General features: G+C 43.4%; 2 protein-coding genes across 6 annotated transcripts in view; both read left to right on the forward strand.

Annotated features, from left to right (window-relative positions):
• Positions 1–36: 36 nt before the first annotated feature.
• Positions 37–3,360, forward strand: RPL6 (ribosomal protein L6). 2 transcript variants are annotated; one of them, XM_048964344.1, is made up of 7 exons: positions 37–120; positions 709–990; positions 1,093–1,191; positions 1,454–1,597; positions 2,141–2,189; positions 2,493–2,677; positions 3,162–3,360. In XM_048964344.1, exons 2-7 carry the CDS (start codon positions 709–711, stop codon positions 3,312–3,314), a joined length of 912 nt encoding a protein of 303 aa, XP_048820301.1. In that variant the 5' UTR covers positions 37–120; the 3' UTR covers positions 3,315–3,360. The 2 variants fall into 2 exon arrangements, with proteins under 2 accessions (XP_048820301.1, XP_048820302.1); XM_048964345.1 differs by lacking the exon at positions 37–120 and adding an exon at positions 122–212.
• A 12,033-nt stretch (positions 3,361–15,393) lies between these two features.
• The window catches only part of HECTD4 (HECT domain E3 ubiquitin protein ligase 4), a 66,454-nt gene continuing 54,578 nt past the window's right edge, over positions 15,394–27,269 (forward strand). For all 4 annotated transcript variants that reach the window (XM_048964657.1, XM_048964660.1, XM_048964659.1 and 1 more), the window contains exons 1-2: positions 15,394–15,590; positions 25,353–25,870. In XM_048964657.1, the coding sequence (XP_048820614.1) occupies positions 15,414–15,590; positions 25,353–25,870 (695 nt within the window). In that variant the 5' untranslated portion in view covers positions 15,394–15,413. The remainder of the gene's footprint in view (positions 15,591–25,352; positions 25,871–27,269) is intronic.

The following is a 27,269-nucleotide window of genomic DNA, read 5'->3' on the forward strand; positions in this document are numbered from 1 at the left end:
ATCCTGGCCCTCCCGGACTTTAATTCCCAGCGTGCCCCGCGATTGGCGCAATGACGTCAGGCGCCACGCTCTCTTTAGGCCGCGGGTGCCCGGATGTAGATCTCTTTTCCTCCCCGGAAGGTAAGAATGGCGGAGCCACGGAGCGCAGGGCTGTGGCTCGAGTGGGCGCTATCCGCCTCCATCCGCTCCTGGGGAGCTGCGTTGCACTCACGGTCTCGGTCTGGTGCCTGTAGAGCGGGCAGGGGGGCTGTTGGGGGAGGGTTGGTTGCCTTCTGGTGAGCCGTGGCAGAGCGCTGAGTCTGGGCTGGGCCGTAGCCGGGGCCTTGCGTAGAGCTGTAGCCGGGGTGGGCTGCTGCGCGGCGCTGGTGGCGCTGAGGGAGCTGAGTATAGCGTGGCTCTCAGAGATAGGAGGGTGACTGTAGCCTTCCTATATATTTGTACCTTAGGCTGCCTGCTAGGGGGTTGAGTGCAGTCGTTGAGTTTAATAACAGCATTAGAGGGCAACTAAAACATTAATGATTTTCACACTGCAGTGCTCTGCGTGGCTTTTAGCTCTGTGCTGTCTCTTTCCAATAACTGCAAAAGGTGCTAAGAGCTCTCAGAATAGTATAAAGGATAATCTTTTTGCTTTTCTGTTTGATATAGGTGTTCTTCTGCATGCTTTATAATCATTTTTCTGCATAGTTTCTGGTCTGTTTATGTCTGCAGATGGCGGGTGAGAAGAAGGCAGGTGAGAAGAAAGCAGGCGAAAAGAAGGCAGGCGAGAAGAAGCCGGCCCAGAAGAAGGTAGTAGAGAAGAAACCAGCTGACAAAAAGCCAATTGAGAAGAAGGCAAGCCAGAAGAAGGCACGTGAGAAGATAAAGAAGCCTAAAAAGTACCATGCCAGCTGCAACCCGGTCCTGGCGCGGGGCATTGGGAAATACTCCCGGTCAGCCATGTATGCCAGAAAAGCACTGTACAAACGCAAATACACTGCTCCAGAAACAAAGGTATGGATGACAAATACCAAGTTTACGTAACTGTGCTGTTTGACCACTTCTTGTGGTGACTGGTTTGAAGTTTCACTTATTTTTCCTTTCCTTTGCTTACAGATAGAAAAGAAAAAGAAAGAGAAGCCACGCGCAACTGTCATCAAACCAGTTGGTGGAGACAAGAATGGAGGCAGCCGTGTGGTTAAAGTCCGCAAAATGGTAAGAAAAGGAGTTGAAATGCTCACAGTGTAAGGCTGTAGCATGTAATTTGTTAGTAGATGCTGAGTCTCTTAGCAGGGCAATGAGTTGTTTAGAAAACAGTGTTTCAGTGTTTTCCTGAAGTAGTGGTTGCTGCCGAAGTTTCTTTCTAGAGAGATCATCTTTAAAGAGCAAATTATCTCTTAGAAAAGGAGGAGCCTGTAGTGAAAACATCTTATCTCATGGATTACAGGGTGGTACGCTTTGTTCCTTTTCTTTCTAGCCTCGCTATTATCCAACTGAGGATGTTCCTCGCAAGCTTTTGAGTCATGGCAAAAAGCCATTTTCTCAACACAAGAGGAGGTTGCGGGCTTCTATTACTCCAGGAACTGTTCTGATCCTCCTGACTGGTCGTCACAGAGGCAAGGTAACTGGGAACTTCTGGTGCTCTTGCAGATCTGCAAGTGCAGTTGCATTCTGCCTGGATGGTTTTTTCATCCTGTTTTTAAGGGAAAGTCTTCTGTACAGGGCTGGAAGTTAAAACAGGCTAATCCAGTTGATTATACAGTGATAAAGGAGACTTGCTGCAACTCAGAAAACTACAGGTGCTTGTCATGTTAATTTTGCACTGCAGAATAGCAGGGCTGGTGCCTGTATTACTCTTGCAACAAGGCCAGAACTGTGGCTTGCTGTTACATAAAAAGAATTATGCATTTTCTTGAATTCCTCAGTTTCATTCTGTGGTAGCTTTGTCAAAGCTATACTCTGACAGATGTTGGTAGCTCTGTTCCTGTGGTGTTTGCTTCTTATGTAGCACAGCTGCATCCGTGTTGGCTGCTTCTTTATGTATGTACCAACAGCACAGGCTGAATGTAGACATGGTCACAGTTTGGCTGCAGTGTTTCTCAAATGTCACAGGAGGTGTAATGCTGAAACTTGAGGACTGATGTCACATCTCATCTCTTTTCAGCGTGTTGTCTTTCTGAAGCAGCTTGGTACTGGCCTGTTGCTTGTTACAGGTAAGAAACAAAAATATTTACTTTCTAGTCTGAATTTGTCTCTGGAATTAGTGGTACTGACCTGGATTGGGATGATTTAGCATGCTATGTGTTTGTGTAACTATGAGGAATTATGTTTTGAGATTTTTCAGTGAGTGGGAGTTAATTAAGCTTCAGTATCTGCACACCTGGAAGAGATCAGGAAATATTTTTTATTTATGAAGAGGCAGTGGGGAAAGGTTTTGTTGGTTGTTCTGATTTTCAGCTGTATCAAAAATGCCAGTTAAAAATGACAACTGTTGCCTGTCTTTCCTCTGCCTTTAGGACCTCTGGCTGTCAACCGTGTTCCTCTGCGTAGGGCCCACCAGAAATTTGTTATTGCTACATCTACAAAGGTTGATATCTCTGGAGTGAAAATTCCCAAGCATCTCACTGATGCCTACTTTAAGAAGAAGAAGCTGCGTAAGCCCAAGCACCAGGAAGGCGAGATCTTTGATACTGAAAAAGAAGTAAGGAACATGAGTGCTTATTCTTTGTGAACATCCTTATTGCTTAAAGCCAGGCTGGAAAGGGGAAATCCCATGAAACAAATTGACAACGGTCCATAGTAGAGAAAGCTAATGCAATTAAAATGAACACATGCATTAGCATTGAGATAAGCTCCTTTTAAACTTGGAGATTGTTTTCTACTTCTCCCTTAGCTGGACAACAGCAATGATTGTTCTAGTTGAATGCCTTTCTTGACCAAGAAACACCTTTACTGTTTTGATACTGCCAACAGCATGCTGCTGGCTCCAGCTATCTGCAACATAAGCCAAAAAGTGGCTTCAGTTCTCTCTGCCACCTCCGGTCTGCTGCTTCCTATCCCATATTTAGAATAAGTTGAGAAAAGATTTCCTGAAAATGCCAGAACTCAGGGTTTGCCCTGAATCTTCTCTAGAAGAGCCTGAAGTTACTCTGTAGGATTTTAACATTATTCTTTGTACTTTCTAGAAATATGAGATAACGGAGCAACGTAAGACAGACCAGAAGGCAGTGGATTCCCAGGTCCTTGCACGAATCAAGAAGGTGCCTCAGCTCCGTGGGTACCTGCGCTCCACATTCTCTCTCTCAAATGGAGTCTATCCTCACAAATTGGTGTTCTAAGTGTTCTGAAAGCACCACATTAAATTTGAGGGGAAAAAAGCAAGGATTTCTGGTGTCTTCATTGCATTCCATAATTGGATGCGTTGCGTTAATCTTGCAGTGCAAATTATTTAAAGGACTGGAGTACTGCTTGTAGGAAATGGAGAGACCACATGCAGATGTCTAGAATTGAGCGAGTGCATACATATCTGAGGCTTTGTGGGGTTTCTTTTGGTAAGGGTTTTTTTGGGACGAAGGCTTTTAAATAAACAAACTATTGCTATTAACAGAAGGGAACAAGCATTTGAATTTCAAATAGTTTTAACCATAAATGAGTTGCAGGGGGGAAAAAAGTTTTGGGGAAGAGAATATAAATGCTGGATTTACTTACCCCTTCAGGACACATTTGAGGATAAAAATCAGCTCAACTGTAGTTCTCTGTATCTTAATTGCTGGAATCTTCTGAGTCTGAAGAACCAGGTTGTAGCAGCACCCCACTGCTAGGTTACTCATTAGCATTTTAAAGTTTGGATGCAGCTTTGTTCAAATGGCATTTCTGATGAGCTGCTTTGATCCATCAATCACTGCATAAACTTTGGAAAATATAGCAACTTCTTAGAGGCCTTTCTGGAGCTACGCCTTGCTTTTCTTAAGTAGGAACACCAGAATATTCTAAAGTGAGTTTTGTAGGGTTTAATTACCCTATGCTTACTTCCTGTTCTTTATTTGTAGACTCTAACATCCTTAGTTAAGAAGCAAGAATCCTTGCCACTGCGTACCTTCTTAGAGCAAAAGCATGTTTCTTTCTTCTGTTGTCTCAGAAATGAGTTTAAAAGCTTCAGTGAAAGGCAAGTGTGTTTCTCTCCTGGGAAACTTAGGGAGTTTCAGCAAACTTCCCAATCTTAGGAACTGGCAGAAAGCAGCTAGAGAAAGTTCATCCTGTCTGCTTGCTTTCTCTGTTGAGGTCAGTTATCAGATATACCTGGAAGAAAATGCTTAGATAGTAATAGATCCCTTCTTACAAAAACTGAGGCTGTACGTAGTAACAAATCTGGCATGCTTGAGGTCTTTCTTAGCCAGACTTCTGCAGGAAATGAGGCTTATATAACTGCACCATCTGTTTTCCCATTAATTCCTAGAGGAAAGTAGCCAGTGGGGTCAAACTTGACAGGGAGTCAAGATTTCACCAAATTCATACAAGCTTCATGAGAAGAGGCTAGAAAAGGGAGTGAGACAGCCCTCACTGAGGTGTGAGCCTGCAGTATGTCACATAGGAGTCACATACATGCATTGAGGGGAAGAACAGGGTCCAGATTTGTGGACAATACCTGGCTCTGGATTCTCATAGATCAGGGACTGTAGTTCTTTCTATAGCTAATGCTGGCTGGTGTTAGAATACGGAGGCACTGATTGTCCTTCCACCATCTTCCTCTTTAATTAAATTTAATTTCAGTGTGCTTCAGCAGAGGGAGCCAATGAGCAAGCTTAGTCCAAATGCAGCAAATACTCCTGTGCTGCTGGCTGAGTGTGAGTTTCATGATCATCTGTGCCAGGTTCTGCCCTGTGCTGCTCCTGGAAGATGGTCCTTATTTTTCAATGTCATCAGAGCAATGTCTGTGATGAGTAGCATCTTCTGTTGTATGTGGTTTGGTGGATGATGCTCATAGTTAGAGGCTTTTAAATTGATGTGAGATTTTACAGCAACGATGGGGCTGGCCCTGTTAGCATAAATCAACTAGAAAGACATGCAAGCATTGGATGCAGCTCAGTGCTAGTGCTAAAGTAAGTTAGCTGGTACTGCTGAAGAAAGCAAAGCAACGTGCTTAGAAATCTTACTTAAAGAAAGATTGTACACAGGGTATTTAAATGGGAAAAGGGTGAAAACAAAGCAGACCTTGATCAGTATAGTCTGTAGCTCCATGTGATGTTACAAAGTCTGCAAACTGAGATTCAGTTGCACTCTAAGGAAAAAGTTAAGAGGTGTTCCTGTTTCAGTCATCCCCCTTTTGGAATGGGGAAGCTGTAGTAAGGAAATAGCTATGTGGGTTAGCCTAAGGAAACAAATCATTTAGATACAACAGCCTTTTCTATAATTATGACTTTGACACATTCCTCACGTGTGTGTCAATCAACATGAAATTGCTATTAGACCATTAATCTTGTTTATTCAGTAGGGAGGCTCTTGACTCTCAATGTGCTGTCAGGATGTGACTTGGTAATGTAATTAATTGTCTTCATAGGTACAGAGAAATGCTGTCAGGTACTCCTGCCTCCTTTGTCCCAGTACTCTTGCTTGTCTGGGGGTGAACCAGGAGCTAAACAAGCCTGTAAGAGCCTTGCAAGGTGGGGAGGGGAGAGGGAGGAATGAGTATTTCCTTTGGGGATATAAACTAGCACAAAGGGGTGTGGGAGCAGGGGCACTAGCTGTTAATACCAAATCATGCTCTTACTGTGCCAAGCAACTCCTCAGGCTTCAAATCAGAACAAGGGGGACAGCAAAACCGTCATCTTTCATAAGGAAAAATAGCCAGTGAACAGCTGTGATTTGTCTTGCTCTTAACCTCCAAAATATTTTCCCTGAGTTCTGTGAAATCAGTCATTTTTTTTGAAGTGATTTAAGGTGGGGGATGGAAAAGAGGAATAATGACAACTGTGTAGCTATCCTAGTGAGAAGCAGTGTCAGTATTAGAAGGTTTTTTTTTCAATCTAGATATCATCTGCTACCTGAAAAGTACTTCCACCAAATAAAGAGCTTTTGTGTGCATTCTTGCTGTCCCACAGCTTTTCTCATTCTGAGCATGTAAACAGTTCTGCGTTCCTGGCTAGCTGAGTCATTGCTTTTCACTGAGCATCTGCCACAGAAGAAGCTAGAGACATCCAAAGCCTCAGTCACCCAATCAAAAGTGCTGGAGATGTGCAGGTCCAAAAATAGTGGCAGACTCAACCACAGCAGCACTTCATTAGCATCAAATGTGCTCTTTGCTTCAGCTGCCTAATAAAGTGATATGTAATTATAATAAAGCATCCTTACGAGAGGAAAGAAAGAGGGATATTGGGTTTCTCAGGGAATTGATAACACGTTGTGATGCCTTAAGATCTATGAGCACCTGTTTGTACCTGTGAGCTGCCTCTGTGAAATAGCCTGGTGGCTTCAGTTCAGTCCAGTCCACAGAGTTTTCCAGGTGCTGTGTGGCTGGCAGTCTAAAAGGCTTCGCTTCTGGAAGTTGGTGTAAAATGAAGCTTAATTGCAAGGTAAAGTACTTTCAAGTGGCAGGTTTGTGAAGAATGTTACCTTTTGGTATTTCAGGTTTGACGTGCTTGTTTTCAACCTTAAGATAAGCTGCTATGGCTGGAGTGTGAAGGTGCTTTTACAGGACTGCTGTCTGCAGTCTTTTGGCCAGGTGTTGAGACTCCATTTCCTTGCTGACTAAACCAGAAGCAATTACATCTTCATCCATTTCATCAGTCCTATGTGATCTAGAGGTTTTTCACTTACTTGACAGATGCATTTGGGACATAATTGTTTTTAAAATTAAGGCTTTCAGATATCACTAAGGGCTGTACACGGTATCCCGTTGTTCAAAAGGCTCATTTTCATATGGGGAAATAAAGTACAAAGATGAAATGTGCAAAAACAGTCCTATAGAGTAAGTCTATGTCTTTTATATGTAAGGATGGATGATTATTTTTCAGAACAAACTAATATGAAGGCTCTAAAAAGAATGCATGTATTTCATGACAGATGTTTTGTTAAAACCAGCATTCGAATTACTGGTGTAAACGTCCTGCTAAGCTGATGTGAAGATCTGCTTCATGGAATTTTGTAGAAGCTGGTGGGCAACCGTGACTGTTCTTAAAATAAGCATGAAAAATAAACACCCCTCTGGAATCAGAGAGCTGAAACAACAGCAATTCCAATGACAGACACATGGCAAAACTTCTGTACATTGCACATTATCCACATGGTTTCCCTCTGGACTAATGCAGAAAGTGCAAAAAGGGCATTTGAAATGGGGAGCTTTGCATTTTGTGAGAGAAAAGAAGCAAACATACATACACTGGGGACACAAAGGGTGAAAAATGAAAACTGCAGTTGAGAAAGCTTTTTTGTGAAAATACTGGCTTTGCTCTAAGTACAGTGCACAAAAATGTGTGGCTCATTTAATCCAATTTTAAATTCCAAACTTTTGGAAAGAATGTTTTTCCATACTTTGTAAGTAAACAGGACTTCATTGAGGCAATGCCTAGCATCATCATGCAACTGTCTCCTAACACAGGCAACCCACTAATCTCCAAACTGGTTAACAGCTTGAATCCAAAAATGGAAATAATGCAAACAACTTCAAAAATTATGTAGTTGGGTTTACCTGAAGTGACACCTGATTTCACAAGTGGCTGCGTAAGGTGTCTCAGCATGAGCCAGGCAGTCTCCTGGGGATTTGTAAGAACAACCATTACAATTTCTATTGTTCTTTCCATCCTGTCATCTTGAGCTGCAGCTTTTCATGCCATTCCACTGGCTAGCACACTGTGCCTGGCTATACCAGATAATCGAGCCCAAGGAATTGCTTTCTTGTGTGTGTCATGCACAGTTCCATAGTCATTTGGAAGAACGGAGCACTGAGCACAATACACATATTATATGGTCACTGTTTTGGATACAAAAGGTTGGGCTGATGTTATCTGTCTGTGAACCAATAATCTGATGAAGACAGTGATGCTCTATAGCCCTCCAAATAGTTGGTTTGGCTTTGATGACTGACAGGTAGTGCTGCTCTCCATTCTTCCATTGACTGCTCATAGAGTTATTTTACTTGAAGGGCAATTAACCGTTCTTCACTGTTTATCTGCAGGCCACTTGTGATGCTCTTTTTAAAGAAATACAGCTATGTTGTTAAAGTCAAGGATTCATTCCAGAAAAGACTGATATTGCCCATCAAAATCAGGATTTTAGTAGTGCTTGACATTCCACTGCAGCATTTATAAACTTAACTCTACAGTTATACAGAGAAACTGTCTTGCCTGTAGCAGCATGAAGAGACTTCCAACATTCCAGGCCTCATCTGGGGGCCAGTCCATTGCAAGTCTGTGGAATGATGAATTATTTGGCCTTCACTGGTTTATGCCATCTGGCTGTAAGGAACAGAGGGAAAAACAGGTGAGTCATAGTGAGCAGAGCAAAGCTTGCACCTCTCAGAAATCAGCAATGTCCCCTCACTAAAAAAAAAAAAACAACAAAACCACACAGTAGAAATCTGTACCTTTTTTTAATCATCTCCCTCATTTATATCCCATCAAGTTGCTCACTGCTGTGACTCTGTTGCATAACAGTTCTTACTCTTCTTTTAAAAGTAGATTATTGGCTGGAAAATATAGGAAAGAGATACTGAAAATAACAGAAAGAGAGGAAGGGGAGGCAAACACCAAAGGAAGAGCATCTTTGGAGTTCTGGGCACTTACAGCTGCAAAACAACACCACGCAGAGAGCAAAATTGCTCTCCTCAGAGAAGGCATTCCAGTTTGCACTGTGTGGATTCAGTTCTCAATTAGTAGCTTTCAATTTTAGTTTGTTTTGAATGCCTGTCACCACTGAAGAAAATTAGTACAGTGAACAGCATTTTCTCAGGCCAGAGATTCACTGACCTGGGTTCCTTTTCTTAGGAAAAAGGGTAGTTAGAGCTGCAGTGCCTGCAAAAACCTGCTAATTAAGACTTCACAGGATTTTGGAACTGATCTGTGAATTTCAAATAGAAGACAAATGTACAAAAATCATCTCATTTAAACTCCTCATTTAAAATCCTGTTTTGGCTCTTTCTTTTGTGCCCTGTTGTTGTAGACTGTCTAGTCACTATTTTCTAACATCCTTGCAGTTGTACCTTATTTGCAGGTGTGCTCATGGAAGGCAACTTACTTTTAGAAGAATGAAATGTAATGAGTTGTGGATGTTATTCTCAACATTTCTATCTAGTCGTGGGCAGATGAATAGATTTTGCAACAGGATTGGCTTGTCTAGTGCATTGCTAAACCCTCTGCTAGCAGAGATCCCACATCAGGAGGTGATCCAGTCCTATGCTGAACACAGCAATGAGAAAGGCTTCCTGATGTCTCTTCAGCTGGGGTGTAAGCTCGCAACATTTTATTCTGCCCAGCAGTTTATTTCTTCTCTCTTTGCTTCAGTCTTCCACATATTCATTGCCATGTCTCCTCCCTGCCTTCTCTTACCAGGTTAAACATACCAAAACCTTTCAAGCCTTCCTCACAGGCTGTATTTTCAAGCTGCAGATTGCTCTCATCAAGGCTTTCTCCAGTCCATTCACAGATCTCTTGAAAAGCAGAGGTCGATTCCAAATTCAGCCATCCAGACAATTCTCCATGGTCAGAGAAGTGGTTCTGTTCTGCACCTGTGAAACATTTCAGTAAGATTTTGGTTTTGAATGAAGCTTACAGCTGTTACAGAAGTACAGATATAAGTAAAAGCATTACATATAAATTCTTGCTAGTAATAGTAATCCCAGCTTTCCACCCACTTACCATTCATACATTTCATTTTGCTCTATTTATTACATCTGTGTTAAATTCTCAGTGTCAAAATATTCCTGACCTCACTGTATGATGAATTTAGATTGAGATAGATGAATGAAATTAAGCTAGCCTGATATTTATGTTTTCCTAGATAGTTTGACTTTCTGGTATACCAAAAAGGAAAGAAAACTGACAATTTATTTTACTCCCAAGGTATTTCCTGTAGGAAGGAGAGATGGTTATGAACAAGAAATGCCTTTTACTGTCTAAAGAGGGCTATAAGAAAGAATGGGACAGACTCTTTAGCAAGATCTGTTGGGATAGGACAAAGGGAAATGGTTTCAAACTAGAAGAGGGAAGATTTAGATTGGATATAAGGAAGAAGTTTTTTACAATAAAGGCAGTGAGGCACTAGCACAAGTGAGGGAGACTTCCCAGGGCAGCATGTGAGTGTCTGGCTACAGGGAGTGAGAGCCCCCCTTAGCACCTGCAAGTACAACCTATGGTGCTTGCACACCTCATGATGCAGCTGCTATCTCCGTGCTTCACGTTTCCATCAGACCTCGGTGATGTGAACATCCTTCTCCTCCCCCAGCAAGTCTGATGGCAGGTTTGACAACATGCTTCAATCAGTGCTGAGTGAGCATTTGAGGGAATCTAATGAATCACTCACAAACCTTGGCAGATGGCTGCACCCATCTCCTGCAGGACTCAGCACCAGGGAGGTGACATCCTGTTTGTGAGCAGGGGCACAGTGCTGTGACAGCAGCACGATCCAGAGCAGAGGTTAAGGCACTCATTTTCTGCACAGTGCACTGAGGATGGCTTTACATTTCAAGTTCCCTGAAAATACAATGTGAAGTAAAACAGTTTGTGTTCATGCTGCTTAATGCAGAGAAGGAAAAGATACTGAATTTAAATATCTTAAAGCTCTCTCTTTAGCTGTTCCATTCCTATTTGTTGACTATCCAAGATTCAAAATTACAATATCAGCCTGTGACTGCAAGTGGAACTTGTATTAATTTTGCAAAAATTAAAACTGATGTCTTTGAACACACAAAAAAGCCAACATTTTAGATGTCTGCCATGGGACAAAGGACAGCTCTGAGTAACAAGGAAAAACGCTCCTTGTAATAAAAGCTGTTGCTGCATCAGTAAATGGAATTCTCTCTTGTTGTCAGTGAATAATTCTCAAACACAGAGATTTGAAGAATTAATATTTCAACCAATTTGCATGGAAAATTAAATTATTGAAATACAAATGTAGAAACTCTGTTCCTTGAAAACTGAAACACTTTTTGTTCCAAGAGTTTTATATAAAATTTGATGTAGAATAAGCAGTAAATACTAAGCGAGATAAACTTCCAGTGAAAGGTGTATTTTGGCTTTGTGTCTAAGAATTAGCCCTTCCTCTCTGCAGACCACTTCCAGCATTATGACAGCATAATGGTCCTCCTCCCTTCTGCTAAAGGAAGAAAACACCACAGCTCCTGAAACCTACACTGGTCCAAAAAAATGGCATTTTTGTAATTGATTCATAAAATTGATGTTAAAATCCTCAGATCTCAGTCAAACTCTTCAGGATTTGGACAGTTTAACATTACATGCACTGACAAACGCTGTAGAAACTGGCCATTGTAATAATTTGTATGAATTACATAAATCCACGTTGTCACAGCTGTATCTTTACAGCGTTAAACAGAATACTGTGGCAGACTTTTTTTCACTTACTTTTTTCCTCATTTTGTTGCACCAGTTTTGAGGGAGGTTGAATTGTAAAGCAGTACCGAATAGCTGTATTTAAAACCTACCTATTTTGGGGTATTAATAATGAGTCTTCTGAGACATTACAGATTCAGAAATTCAGGACAACCGCGAAGGGATCTGTTCAGCTCTCAGCCACTCTTCCTCAGTGATGGGCAGCATTTAAATGCTTCCCACCATAAGGCATCACTGATGTTAAAATCAGAAATGTTCTCCGTGCCTTCAGCTGCTGGAACAAAACAAGAAGGCTTCAATTACAGTAGCAGAAATTCAATTAAGGATCGGGAAACTCCCTAAAAGTAATTACAATTGAACGGTAGAAGATTGCAGTTGGACTCTTGACTTTGGATGGGACAAGAATGTGTCACAAATCCTGTAATCACAGCGTAGGTCATAGCACTGGATTACGTGATTTCTAAGAAAACCTTCTAGCATCACAATTATGATTCTGTAATTTACAATTGTTTCATGTCCAGGCTGTTTGTGTATGACTAGGTAAGTCATACTCATTTTTCATACATTAAAATTGTCCTCACTTGTTTTTTTTCTATTTCCCTCGTCAATCCTACTTTGCCACCAGTCAGTCTCCTTCAGTGACCACTGTTAATGTACCAAATTGAGTGCCCTGGCAGTGCTCCTCCAACCAGACCCAGCTGCAGACCGTTGACTCATCTGCTTGAAAAATAATTAAAGCAAACAACTGATTTTCTGCACAAACCTATTTACAAGTCAAGGATTTCATTTCTTCACCTCAAGGATTTATGTCACAAAGCTATTCTTGTCTTTTTCTATGTCATATCATCTCCTGTAATGTAGTACAAGTCTTCTTTGTAGTCACTGCAGTACGCCTCTGAATGCCACATCGAAGTTACAGTGGCTGACATTTTCTGGTGACACCCAGAACAAAAATAATATTTCTTTTCACTAGATTATACAAGATTTTCTGCACCAGATGCCAGGCAAACAGCATTAGATTCACAGAATTCATTACACAACCACGGCCTTAGTACTGAACATTTCATCTATAAAGCTCTGTCAGCACTCCTTGCTACGTAAGCTCATACATCATACAGTGGTAGGCATGTAAATTTTACATTTACCAGTGATTATTTCACTAAACCATGCTGAGGCAGGGCAGGACACAATTCTCAATGTTATCATAGAGCATGCCAGTGCCTCACTACCCTTACTGTAAAAACTTCTTCCTTATATCCAATCTAAATTTCCCTTCTCTTAGTTTGAAACCATTTCCCTTTGTCCTATCACACAGGTTGCTAAAGAGCCCATCTCCTTCTTTCTTATAACCCCCCTTCAGGCACTGAAAGGCAGCTCTCAGGTCTCCCCAAGACCTGGCACTAGATAAATTCAATAACTGGTATTTCACTTCAAATTGTCAGATCAAATACTTCCAAATTCAGGAGGAAAAAACAACAACAACAACAAAAAACAACCCTCAAACAAAGATCTGTGGAACAGTGAACAGAAGTTCACTCTGGAATGTCTTCCCATAAAAAAAAGAATATGAAAAGGGATTTCTGGAATGCAGGCATCATCCCCAGCTCACAGTGAAGCAGCCTGCTTGTCTCTCAGGAGCAGCTCAGGTTACTGACCTGACACACAACGCCGGGGTTGTGCCCTAAGAGGTTTGCCAAGCCCAGACCAATGACAAAGCACAGCCTCTGGCTGGTGTATAATTTAGCCCCACACCTCTCTCTGCACTTAGCCCAGCATGAGTGCATCCAGAGTTACCCATACCTCTCTTGTAACTCTGAGTCAGCTCTTTCTTCAAAAACAAGACCTTGGTTTGTATTTCAAAGCAATTAGTAGACTGAATCGACAGCTATATCAAACCCTGCTTCTCCATGTAGGAGCTGCTGTGACAACCCTATTCCTCTGGGGTAAAGCAGTCCATAAAGCCCTGGAAGGAGCATGTGAGAGCTGGAAACAAAGAATTTTCAGCCTGAGGTTACCCAGAACAACAGATGTACCCAAAATCTGTCTACCTCTAGAAAACATGGCAAATCCTTCCTGTTGACAAGCCTCTCTGGTGTGAGTGTTGCCATTGAACATCTTATTTTACTCCCAGCTCTGCTGTCTGTATTGATTTTGCAGTAGATGTACCAAGTGCTACCATTATAGTATTAGAAAATTTAAAGAGAGATTTTTTTCCAGTGTGCCAGTTATATGTGTATACACTTTTCTTTCTCTATTCTTGTCTCATATGAATGAATGAAAACAATATAAAACTCCTACTCCGGTAACAAAACAACACCACTAGTCATTATCTCGTGGTGAAATATTGTGACTAATCTGAGCTCAGCAGCTTTCCCATTCCTCTGAGGAGACCTTGCGAGCACAGCTTATCTCACCAGCCAGCACTCAGCTGCCATGTCCCACCTGCCACCAGATCTTCAGACCTCAGCATTCTGAGTACTCAGAGGGCTCCTGAGGGAGGATGGGGCGGATTTCATGGCTGTGGGTACGTTCGTCTGCAGCCGTGGTTCTGCGTGTAGTGCCTTGACTGAAAAGAACACATGCCCACCACAGTCTCTCTCTCTCTCTTACAAAAGCCTTTGATACCAAACCTCCCCGTTCAAAAACGAGACTCTCCAGTGCAAAGCGACGTAGGTTGCTCCAAAAGAAATGCCTCTTCATTATTATTATGGAAATGATTAAGAGCAGAATAACACGGGTAGAGCACATTCTCAGCTACAGAACGTGATTTTTCAACATAGTCAGCACCATTAGCTGTGCATTTTTGGCAACGATGAACAACGTCGCGCTCATACAAATCTGCACTAGCAGAGGTGATCCATAAAAGCACCACTCACCCCTCACTGTGCTCACATCTACTGTTGGGTCTCCGTAAACATCGATGAATATCAGTGGGCACCATTTTTTCCACATGGAGGAATTCAGTTCCACACCTTTGCTTCATACACACTTCCACGCCAGACGGCATTTTGTCTTGGGCTGAGGGTCTGAGCCCAAGGGTATGAAATCAGAGTGATGGAAATAGGGCAGGTCACACAATGGTGCCCAAATGAGGGAAGAAAGGTCCATTTTCCTTTGCGTCTCCTATTCTCCACATGTACTGCAGCGTTTCCTTGGCACCCACTGCCACGTTCACCACACAGATAAACGGGTTGGAGGGCTGCTCACGCGTCCTCCGGGGCTTGGGGGGTTCTGGGCAGCGAGGGAAACTCTGAGGGGTGGAATTCTGAGGGGCAGCGCTGCGGGAGCGGCATCAGTGAGGAGAGCGGTGATAACGCGCGGGACTGAGAGGCGGCCATCCTCCCAGCCACCGAGGCGACCGACGCACGGGCGGAGGCGCCGTCCCCGAAGGCGGGGCGCGGGACGGGACACCGAGGGGCGCTGCCCTGAGGGCGGGGCGGGGCGCGGCGCTGAGCGGAGCTGCCGGGGCGGCGGCGGGGACGGGCTCTGCGGGGAGCCGCCCCCGGGGGCGGGGTGCAGGGCGCCGGGGCGGCACCGAGGGGCACCGAGGGCGGACCCCGTCGGGGCCGGGTGAGGGGGGTTGGGTGTATTGTTCCCCGCGCGGTGCATGCCGGGCCCGCCTCAGCCCCCAACATGGCGTCGCGCTGTCACCTGTGTGTGTGAGGAGGGAGCGGGACGCGGTGGCGGCGGGCGGGCACGGCGGCTCCCGGCGCTCCCCGGCCCGCTGGCGCCGCGGTGGCAACGCGCCGCGCCTCGCTGCTCCCTACCGCGCTCCGGCTGTCCGCCGGGGATCCCCCTGCCCCCGCCCTGCCCCCGCCATGGGGGGGTAGCGGCGGCCGCCTCCCCTCAGCCCTGCGGAGCCCCAACGCCGCCCGCGCCATGGGCTCGCCGGCGGCCGCTTCGGCGGCGGCGGCGGCGGCCGGCGACTCGGCGCAGTGGCTGTCGGTGAAGGAGGAGACCATCTTCCTGCACGACGGACTGATCCGGGTCACCGACCTGGCCGAGCTGCCCAGCGAGATCGTCGGGGTGGCAGAGCCCGGGGACACCGAGCTGGAGGTGAGGTGGGGGCCCCCGCTGAGCGGGGTGGCGGGGCGGTGGGTGCTGCGGGGCCGGCAGCCTCCTGGCACCGAGGCCTGTCGGATTTATTGCGAATAATGGTGAAAGCGGAGCTGGGCAGGAGGACGGCGGCGTTGAAGATGGAGGGTGAAGCGTCTCCTGGATGTGGAAATCGTTTGAACCGTGCTTGCGTGTTTTTGAGGCGGCCTTCGGCTCTGTTGTTTTTATTTACGGTTTTGAGTCTTTCTGCTGTTGCGATTAACCTGTTTTACAATAGTGTGGTGCTGGGATGTCCTGGGGCTGCGTTTAGGCTGCTGCCAGCGATCGCTGTTCAAGATGCGGGAGAGCAGCTGGGATTTTCCTCCCAGCTTTCCGCCTTGGCGGTGGCAAATTATACGGCAGTTTTATCTCCCGAGGAGACAGCGGAGGGCTGAATGTCACGGATTGTAGGCTGCATCTCTTCTGCAGGCTGCATTTGCTCCCTGTGTGCCTCCCTTCTCTCCTTTCACCCCGCCCTCCTCTCCAGCGCTGTGGCTCGCAATGACACAGGGTCTTTGTCAGAGGAACCAGGAGGGGATGGTTCGACAGCAGCTCTGTCTCTGTGCTGTGCTGGGTTGCCTTGAGGCCTCCAAGCCCTTTGGCTGCTTCCCAGAAAGCCCAAAACCAGGCTGGAGGATTCGGTCCCGGCAGCGTCATTGTTGGAGCCGTGACGTGGAGTCTTTAAGGCCTTTAGGAAAACTTCCTACTGCCTTATCGAGAGGGAGAGATTTCCTGCTGAGAGAGCGTTTTGTGCTCTGTGTGATGTGGAGATGGGGGTGGGAGCAGGAGCTGCTCCCGTGAAATGGATGTTGGCAAATATCACATGAACGGTTGGATTTCTGAGGTGGATGACAGCTCTGAGCATAAATGTGAGATGGTTCTCCCTTGTCCGCCTCTGGCATTCAGTGCAGCTTGAATTCAAGAATGCATTTTGGTTCTGTTACGTATTTCTAGAAACACCATCAAGTCCAATAAATGTGTGAGGGAAAACATGCACTCACAGCATTCTTTGTGCCATGTGGTGATGAAGGAGGATACACATTAAAAACAAACAGTTTTGTAAGATCTAACGAGCTGGAAATGTGTTCTTCCATGGAGCTGGACAAACACTTTGGACTGGGCAGTTTTTTGTTCAGGTGAGGAAAAGACTGTCCTGTCCTTCAGGCACTTCTGTGAGTCTTTCAGCAATCCAGTGCCAATGATTCACACCATTTTTCTGTTCCTGATTTTTTTTTTGTTGCTTTGTTAACCATGTTTGCAGCGTGGAACTTTAAAATAAGATAAACATCCCTTTTTGCTATAGTCTTCATTTTTATATATAGCCTTAAGCATTTAATTTCCTTTCACTGAAAGGATAGCTGACCACAAGAGACTGAATTTTCAGTTCTTGTTTGTGAGATGGTTACAGTTTTTAGGCAGTGTGGGTGGGTGGGGTGTTTAAAAAAAGAAAAAAAAAAAGATTTGAAATTTCAAGTCATGTAAATTAATTTGCTCATAACTTTTTTGTGTGTGAGCCTTTTAAATAAAGGGCTACCTTGGTAAATTGGAATGGCTTTGAGGAGCCATTTTGTGGAAATAGGTGCATGCATCTTGTTGAAGAAATGTGGTCGTACGGTCAGCTGATACATGAGTGGCACTTTTGCACTGTTTCTGCTCCTGGTTGCTTTGTAATAAATATATTTGAAAGCAAAGTGACTTGAAGTCTCTGGGGATATGTGATGGGACGAGGGTGGGAGATGCTGCAGCTGCTGCTTTGATTACTAAACTTCTTTAGTGCACTCTTTGTGCTTTGTCAATGACACTGTGAACCCTGATTGACTCTTCCATATGAAGTGCTTAATTAAAAACATATTTAACATGTAAATCGACACTTTTTTTTATTTTGAAAGTAACATTATGGTCTGGTTTTGCTTAAAAATTCCTCTAAGAGCATATTGGTGAGTAATGTCAGTGTATTTGCATGTGTTTCCTTTGTCCTTCTGTTCTAAGGTCTTGTTTGGTGTCCTACCAAAAAAGCTTTATGAACATTTAGACCTGTTGTTCTAACTTCCACGTATGTATTTGTATGTATGTATACATATTTTCTTCTCCCATAGCAGTATTTTAAGAGTGTTAACCTTCTCCTCGGCATGAAAGTAACTTGTTCTAGGGATACCATTCAGTTTTGGTCATTAGTTTCTTATTCTTAATTTTTACAGAGCATAAATGGCGTATACTGTATTTTTAGATTATCAACATATTTGCAAAGATGACAAACTACCAACACTAAAAGGGATAAGTATATTTTTAATATTGATGTGTATATAAGTGTTTTAAATATCAATAGATTATAATGATGTGCATACAAAAGCTGCTGCTTGTGTGGGATTTCCAATCAGATCTAGTCAGGAAGAGAGCTAGGTTAGTTACTAGTTGTGCAGGCCTTTGTGCCCTTTGTACTGAGGAATTACTTTCAAAGTGCGTGAGATCTGCTTCTTTTAGACATCCTTCCTTACCAACAGCTGGGAAGTTGCCAGGACACTTTGCCCCATCTCTGCCTGTCAGGAGGGACAGCTTAATGGAAGGTGAGCTGTTCCTTCATGTGCTGCAATGGAAACTACAGCACTTCAGGAATCCTCCCAGTCAATGTCTTTCACGGCGCCAGTAACCCCAGCACGGGCTGTCTGAAGGCAGTGGTCCTTTCAGCCACGTAGCTTAGTCTGCTGTTGTGCCAAGAGGCAATGTGCTACGTCTTATGAGAAAGCCAGCAATACAAATTGCTGTTGTGACCCTTGGCAATGTAATAAGAATGCCATTGAACACACAGACTACAACAAAATGGTAAACAGCCTTCACTTGTTTTTAGATGGTTTCACTGGGTTGGCGAACGTTACCATTGTCATCCTGCCATTTAAAGAAGATTTGTTCCTGATCTTCAGACTTCTGTCAGGTGTTTCCATTAGTTTTAAATACACAGCATCGATGATTTTTCAGCTTAACTGGTGATAGCTTCAGTTATTTTTTCTGCAAAGAAGTAGATGGGAAGAAAGACGAATCTTTAATACGTAGCCGCAGTATGAAGTGGAATACCTTAATGTGCCACTCCACTTCTGTGACCTGTATACCCCATTTTACTTACCAGCTTAATGTAAATGGTAGTCGTTTGGGTATCTGGTTTCTGTTCCTTTGTTCTACGTGAGGTAGGAGCAGCACTTGCAGTGTCTGTAGCTGTCTGGATCGTGTATTTCTGTCCTCATCTCAAAGTTTGGTTCCTGTCAACTCCACTAGTGTAGGACAGAATGTGAGATGCCACTGGGTGGTTGTCACTGTGCTGCTCGTACATATCGTTAATTACGTGTAAGTGTGAAAATAAAGATGGTGTTCCTTCTTCTGTCTGGGCTAGCTGTGTGGGGACAAGTCCAGCAGTATTCAAGCAGGATGTGACAATGATAACTTGGACGTATCTACTAAACTTGGAACTTTCACCCACTTTGCTCATGGGCTGGCAGAAACGTTTTCACTTCTGACTTCTGAAGGAGAGGGTAATTCTCTGTAATTCTCTGTAATTATCTAGGTCAGCGCTTCCCAAATCTTTCTGGTTGTGACCCTACTTGCATCTACAAGCTTCCCTTCTGACAACTAAAACCCTCCAGTGTCAGCACAAACAATTGCCTTTGTACAGAGGGGTGACCCTTCTTGGTGTTATGGTCTCTTGCCGGGGAGCCGCCGTGCTCCCAGCCCTGCCTCTGGCGGCCACCCCTTCAAATGCTTCAGTGATCTTCTGAGAGCATTCATAGCTTTCATTGTGACACCAATGGCTGGGTCTTGGAGTTAGGTCTGCAAGGGCAGATAGCCCTGCACATGTGAGCCTTGGCTGTTGCTTTTGTGGAGGAGTGAATCATTTTCTTGTAGGTATCGCTGTACGTCTCTTGCTTACTGCCTGAGAGGACTCTGAAATGTTGTTCACTTTCCTTCCAAGCTTCCTTTCGTCAGATTATCATTGTATAAACCACCAATTTTGTGTGATTTAATCTCTGGCAGAGTTGCTGGTTTTGTTATCAGTTATTATGGCCTGTGTGAATGTATTCAAACTTCCTGCAATATAGACCGCTCTGCCTTTTTGTTTGTTTGTTCGAGTTGCTTTATTTTTCCTGGTAGAGAAATATTAGAAAAGATTCTCTGAAAGAAAATTCTGTAAACATATTTTCTTAAATTTAGTGCTTCTTACAAATTGTAGCTGATTATTTCAGTGTGCTCTCAGCTGCTTAAATGACAAAGATTTTTCTTTATCTGACATTTTAATCTAATTAAATACGAGGCACATAAGTGTTTTAATGAACAAATAAAGAAACGTTGCTTTACTCTACAGGTTTTGTTTATGGTTTGCCTGTGCTCTGATTCATCTCAAATACCAAGGAACAGAAAGAAGGTTTGGTACGTTGCTGTGTATGTGGTAAGAGCTGGGTTTCCTTAGTGCTTATTTCAAAGCACAGTTAGGCTTCCAGTGCTTTCACAGGGGAGAATATTTTGTGCTTTTAGCTGAGTGAAAAAGCTGTGCTGCTATGTGCAAGATGAGGGATCAATAGAATCCTTGAACAAGGTGATGCAGCAAAAGATAAAAAATAATTGGAACAGGCTTGAAACTTCTGTTTTTCGAATGGAAGGTGCATCTTTGTGGTGTAGTTTCCAACTGCATGATGTAAGTACGGGGTAGCACCTGAGAAACTACATTTCATATCTAAAACACCAGGCTGAAAATGTTTGTGCATGTATAAATATCTTCTGAACATTCAGCATATCAAACAAGAAGCCTATAGAGGGCTAGGAAAAATGTTTTAAAAGAAATGAAGGCAGTGTTTTCATGGAGATGGCTTCCTACTGTGTGTCTGCAGAAGCTGCTGTCAGCACAAGTGCTGTTAGCAGCAGAGTGACAGAGCGGAGGCCTGGAGTTTGTATCCAGGGGTGTTTATGGGAGCAGTTTGATTTGTGATACATGTTTCAATTTCTTTGAGTGTCTTAACTGCTGATTGTGGTATTTCTGTTACAATCCAGGAATCTTGGCATTTTCTCTCCCCTATATGATTTTATTTGTATTTCTGGAGTCAAAAGAACCGTGTAAACAAGCAGTGCTTCCTATGTTAATGCTGTGGCACGTGAGAAATGACCTTATAGCTGTTACATGGCAGTGAAAGTAATGCAGTTAACTTATTCATGCCTTTTTTGAATATATCTTATGATTTCCACGTTTCTCTGTCTTTCTTGATGTTTGTTCCTTCTGTGAGATGGGGGTGATGCTTATTTAATGCTCAGGGGATGTTATGTGTGTAATTGATACAGCAAACATACTGCTGTCTTCAAAGAGTTGCTCTCTTTGTGTGCGAAATTCAGCTAGTTTAATTATGCAGGGAAATAATTAAATGCTGTTTAGGATGTATATATTGTAAGCAGCAGCTTTTATACCATTAGGAGAAGAATACAGCTTGGTGTGTGCAGCTTCATTGCTCATCAGTTCCATGCACAGCAGAACGAAAGCAGCAGCTCAGCCTGAGACTTGCTGTAAGAAGTGCTGGCAGAGCTGCTGGAAGGAGTCCTTGTTCACATTGGTCCTGGCTGTGTGTTTTTTTTTCTTTTCCATTCTGCTCCTTTCTGTTTTGCCTGTTGGAAACCCCCTGGATCTGGTCTAAGCCAAAAAAGCCTGGCTTCAAAACCACCCAAAAAGTAGGGGCTGGGGGCTGCGAGAGCACAGGCACTGCTGCCAGCACTGGGGACAGCATAAGGAGACCGGGATCTTGGATGGAGGAAAAAGCCGCTTTTTAGCGGCGGCTCGCTTCTGAATTTACTTAATGGGGTCATAAAACCTCAGGCTAAAGCTCTTCATGTATATTAACTGCCTTAATTGTAGGATGTCTCATGTTTGCAGTTGGTGGAGAAACACTTTACCCTGGCAGTAGGGAATTCCTGTGACAAAAGTACTGCAGAATGGGCAGAAGTCTCTGGTGGAAGTTCTGTCCTGGATGGAACGGGGCAGAAATCGGATGCAGTGGGAATGGAGCTGCCCTACCCATCGCTGGGCCTCTGAAGTGGGTCCTTCTGTGCTTCTTGGTGTTGAAGAAGGTATCAGTGAACTGACTGCAGAACTTCTGGGTTGACCATTTTCTTGTTAAAATATTTATTATTTAATATTTTGTATCAACTTTAATAATCGATGAGAACAAGATTAGTGCAAAATTAAAGGAGCTACAATGAAGTTTTTAGTAACGCAGTGTTGATGGGTGACTTCAGGCCATTAAACCTCAGCCTTTGAAAATCAGACAAACTTTCCAAGGCAGTTTTGCTGACTGAAAGCCGACTTAAAGTTGTTAAATAGGTAATGATTACAGTCACAGTGCAGTAACTGTATTTTCAAAGTGACTGAAGAGCAGAATTCTTATTTGCAAAAGGTACCAACGTGATGTTTACCCTACTTACAGAATCACGTTTAGACAGGGAGCTTAAAAATTGATGTTGTTTTATTTCTTCCCCTAATTCTAGCATCTTGGTTATTGAATGTATGCAGAGTAGCTTGCAAAGCTGCAACTTTCCTTGCTGTTGTTCCTCAGGAACCATTCTTCATACTTTCCATTTCTATTATGGGGTTGATTCTTTTGTTTGTTTAATGCTATTGCTTGTTGCTAAACAAAATGTGAATTGTCTTATCTAAAAGCAGAAATTGAACTATGAACTACTTTAGCTCTTCCAGTGTTCTTAAGACTATTTTTCCCTCGATTCTGTGTTTGTCTTCTTACAATGGCAGTGGTACATTAACTTGCACTCAGCACCTTCACCTCCTGTGCCCTTATTTTCTTAGTGTATTAACATGTGTTGTTCTGTAGTGTAGCTATTTAAGTTTTCTTTCACTTCTTCTGATCATAAACTGGACGTTCAGATTTTATTTTGTGCTCTCCCCTAACACATAAGTACAAATCTTTCATTTGTTTTTGATACCAGTGTGGTGGTGTTACTGTTGAGCTTCCATTTCTGTTGGAGACCATCTTTTGGGGTGTAAGTGGGTACTTGGGTAACTTGCTCTATGGCAAAGCAGTGATTTGTTCCCTGATGTTCATACTCTGTCACCTGCAGGTCCAGGTGACTGCTTGTGCTGTGCCTGTTTTTGGGGTCTGTTTGCATCTGCGGTCTTCCCAAGTGTTGTATAGGCAAATGTAGGTCCAAGGTGTAACAGACGTGTGGCTGTAGGAGAATGACTGTGCTTATTTTAACAAAGAGAGTGGTCAGTTAGGCTCCTGGGTAGGAAGAAAATAAGCTAATCTGGGGCAGGAGGATTAAGTTTTGCTGGAGGGGTGAAAAAGGGAGGTTTGGCAGAGTGCACCAGCTTCTGTAGCCAGAAGAAGGCCTCCAGCAGATACAGCCTGGGGCTGAAGGTATTTGGAATGGTAACTGTGTGCCAGTGAGGTCTGCAGTAAGTCAGCTGGGGAAAGGATGGGAGAGACTACTCTGTTCTTATTCTTCCTGTGAATTATTTTAGAACAGATTTTCTGTTTCTTTTCTAAGCAGTGGTAGTTGTTGTCTGCTTTGGAATTCGTGAACGTTTATTTGTTTTCTTCTTGCATTTTGCTTTAATCTGCTTTGACTTCAAATAGGCTTCAGGATAACAAGCTTTGCCTGGAGATGTGAGAAAAGTAGTCAGTGGGCTGAGGAAACCTCATCAAAAGGTTGTGAGTCTGTTGTGAAGCCTTCAGACTGCAAGGGGAAGCCGTGTGTGTGGCACAGGGCAGCTGAAGCTGTCAGTGTCAGGTCAGGTGGTTTTGTGGTGCGTAGCAAGATCTTAAGGAATACATCTGAACCCTGGAAGTTCTCAGGCTGTTTGTTGCTGCCAATCAGTGTGAAAATTTGGTCTCAAAGCTCTTTTTGCAGGTAGCTTTAAGCGCTCACCTCTGGCCAATACGGTGGGTTAAAATGGCTTCAAATGTTGCGCCTGAGCTAAGAAATGCAACCTGGCATGGATTGTGGGGTTTTGTGTCTGTGGAAAGGGGTTGAAGACAAAGGCAAACTCTGCTAATTCCTAGCCATAGTGCTTATTGCAATCTAAAGGGACAATCTAAAGGGAAGGCCAGCTAGTCACTTGTCTTTTGTGGTGTCTCTGCTGCTAGTTGAGGGCACAGACCTTGTCAGCATTTCTTCTAGCTGAAAATGTTGATTCCTTTTTCCTCCACTGCTGTAGTTTATTATTGCTTAGTTGGGGATCCATCGCCTACGTAGTACAGTTCAAGAAAGTCAGAAGCAAACTGCTTTAGAGTGTGATTGCATCTATAACAGAAAGTAATTCAGCTTAATTTGGAGACAATAGAACGCACAAATTAATGGGAGGTAGTTATTTTCAATATATGTGATTTAGGAATTAATATTCTTAATCTCTTTGAAGAAATTAATAAAAAGAGATTCTTAGGTTTTAAGAAGCTTAGTCCTAACATCTACTAAGTGTAATTATTATGTGAATTGCTCTTTAAAGTGAACTTTCCATGTCTGTAGTGGGGAGCGTTTGGGTTGTACTGAAAAGCTTCTTCAGTGACTGTAGTAGAGGTGCTGGTAGACATGGCAGATGTGATTTGTCCTGAAGTGTTCTATCAAGCTGTTCGAAATTCTACAGTTTGTCATAAATATGTTTCATATTCCATACAGCTTCTGTCTACAATAAAATAGTAATAATGTTAAACAAAAAGCCTGCATGGAATTGTTCATTGCATCTATTAACGTTTTTGTTTTGTTTTGTTTTTTAAAAAGGGGAGCGGGATGGGGGTAGGATGGATTTATAGCTTGATAACGGGCTGAGCAGCGTGGATGAGAGCAGTGTGGTGTGCAGGCAGAAGCCCTTTGGACCTTGAATCCGAAGTATCAGAAAGTGTGGAGCTCGTTGCTTTCCTTGAGGTTACCAGAGCTTAAGTGGCTTTGCTGATCTCAGCTGTTGTAAAGGGAGACATTGTCTGTAAATTACCTTGAATTGTGAGCTCAAGTACCAGGCCAGGCACTAACCCATAAATATGTTTCTTTCTGTCATGGTTTGCTTGTCTTCTGTTGCAGCTTTGTCTCCTGTTTTGCTCAAAAGAGCCAGGAAGGCCTCTTTCTTCTGTCTGAAATGATGAGGAGAGGGGGCTTCCAGGTTTTAAGCTATGGCAGCAACTAGAAATATTTTGAAAAAGATTGCTTAATGCAATATGATAAAAATGAGGAGGGGGGAAAACAAGGAGGGGAGAGCACACAACAAAACTGTTAGTTTGTTTTAAAGAACTGATGGTGTTTTGATTTGGAAAGTCCTGGAACTAAAACGTTCAGGTTCTTATTACAGAACATTGTAACAGTATTGACAGCTATTTTTCATAGAGGGGCTTTAAACATCATCACTCAGTCCTGAATTTCTTAGCAGAATTGCCTCAATTAAGAAAAAATTAAAAAATCATGATAAATGTATGGCAGTGGAGCTCTGAGATATTTCGTACATGTTTTTGTTTAAAATCTGTACTGTTTCAGCATCACGATTGAATCCTGGCCTTCAGTGGCAGTGCTGCCTCAGCAGTAACAGGCTGCACGCCACTTCCCTGCTCTTTGGCCTCCAGTTAGGCTTATTCACACACCCCAAAAATCCCTCCATCCGTCACAGTGTGCTGTCCAGATCAGCTGTCCTCTGCAGGCACGCGTTGTTTGTCTTTAAGAAAAAGAAAACCTGTGCAAATATCATCCTCTTCCTTTCAGATCCTTACGTTTGAGACCAAGAACCCGACAGAGCTAGCTGAACGCTTGCGGTCTGTGTGTGGAAACCAGAGCAATGCTTACGCTCGGCTGCTGGAGTACCGCCTGAACGCCCTGCGAGGACTCTGGAACGCCCAGCGGCAGCTGGCACTGGAGGAGCAGCACGACCGGGAGAGCTCGGGGGATGAAGAAGCACTGGCCTTACTCAAACGTCAAGGCTTGTTACAGCAGCCTGAGCAGGCACCCTTTACTTCACGAATGGGGCTTCTGCTGGTTTTTCCCCTCATCCAGTCTCAAAGTAGAACAGACCCTTCTCTCTGTAACATAACCGCTGAGGTGCTATTGAATTGCCTTCGAGACTGCCAGCCTTTGAGCTTGACTAAGGAGCCGGCTGACTGTCTCAATGGGATAGAGTCTTTGCTGTGCTCGTGGTTGGAAGAAACTTCTGCTTCAGGTCACCAGATTCCCTATAAGCAAAAGGAAAATGCTGCTGCTGCCCTAGTTGCCTTGGCTTGTGCAAGGTAAGGAAGCTGTGTTGAGATGGTATTGATAGCGTTTGTACCTAAACGTGAGAAACAAAACTGATGTGCTCACGCGGTTGACGTTCATTTGCTGCTTACTTTAGTCTTTTCCTAACACTTAAGTACTGGTATGGAAGGGGTGAAACTGGCAAACTCATTGTTTATTTTTTTGTGTGTTCAACACACAAGCAGAATGATCTAGGTTAGAAATGTGCACAGTGCTGCTTCTGCTGCAACGATCTGTTCTAGGAATAGTTCCAAATGGTTTTGTCATGGAGGAAAGTTGTGTCCCTTTGCCCTTTGTGTTGCCTTGTTAGACCTATAGCTTATGAATCTTTCTTCTTTTGGCTGTAGAAAGCATTGCTGATAAGATTCAGGACAACTCATTCCAGATTTCACTGTTGCCTTGTAAAACATCTGGAGGTGTTTTTTCATTTGGTTGCCCTTGAAGAGTTCAATGAGTATAGTTTGGACTATCCCATGTCCTGTCTGTGTTTAGCATTTAGGACAAAATGGCCATCACAGCTTTTAATACAGATTCCCTCTTTTTATTGGTTTGGACTTGGGGAGGGGGACAGGACTGCAGCATTTAGCTCTTGCACAGCAATCTCAGCCTTCGTGTTTAATGTTTCTGAGATTGCAGCCCTGTCTGTCAAGTTTAACTCTGATTTAAGATGTTGAAGTTCTCAGGAGCTGTCACAGCTTGCTTTGAGGGAAAAAAAGTTTCTTCACATGAAAAATACTTTATTTCTAGTGTACTTGCTGTAATGAAGAAACTTACTTCGTGTGGCAGATTATTTTGCACTGGCAACTGCCTTATCTAAAAGCAACATGCTTGAAAAAATACTTAGTAACTTGGATTTGGATTTTGTATACAGTGTACATACATATGTATGTAGATATGTGTATATATATTTTTCCCCCCAGATGTCAGTTTTCAGGAATTACAGCATGTTTGTTTTTGGTTCAATTTGTAAAAGCTGAATTTCCAATAGTGCTTTGGAAATGGAAGTTGATTTGGTATTTCCTTTGCAAATCTCTCTTGCGCTGCTTGTGGAGATGCAGCATCTGACGTGCTTTGTTTACCTGGAAAGCCCTGCATTTTTCCTTTAAATATGTATGTTGTGCATTGGGTGCCTTATCAACAGAAAGCCTTCAAAATGAGATGATTATTGAGATTCCTGGCTGCAATCTTGTGTTTTGAGTTACTAAGAATAAAACAGCAGGGTGAATATGGATTTAAATAATTAATTGAGGTGCTTTGAAGTATTCAGCGTCAGTTTTCCTCAAGCTGAGGTTGATCTGTGAGAGCACACAGCTGAAAATGGCAGTGGGGAAAAGGTGGTTTTGGAGGTGGGTGAGGAGATGGCGGCTGGTAGAGTTAAGGACCCATGGCTGG

The sequence above is a fragment of the Lagopus muta genome, chromosome 17 (assembly GCF_023343835.1).
Source record: "Lagopus muta isolate bLagMut1 chromosome 17, bLagMut1 primary, whole genome shotgun sequence".
Classification (NCBI taxonomy): domain Eukaryota; kingdom Metazoa; phylum Chordata; class Aves; order Galliformes; family Phasianidae; genus Lagopus; species Lagopus muta.

Coding starts and splice junctions, on each gene's coding strand:
- RPL6 (XM_048964344.1), top strand. CDS start 709: ATGGCGGGTGAGAAGAAGGCAGGTGAGAAGAAAGCAGGCGAAAAGAAG. Junction 991..1,092: donor ACACTGCTCCAGAAACAAAG/GTATGGATGACA, acceptor CTTTGCTTACAG/ATAGAAAAGAAAAAGAAAGA. Junction 2,678..3,161: donor TCTTTGATACTGAAAAAGAA/GTAAGGAACATG, acceptor TGTACTTTCTAG/AAATATGAGATAACGGAGCA.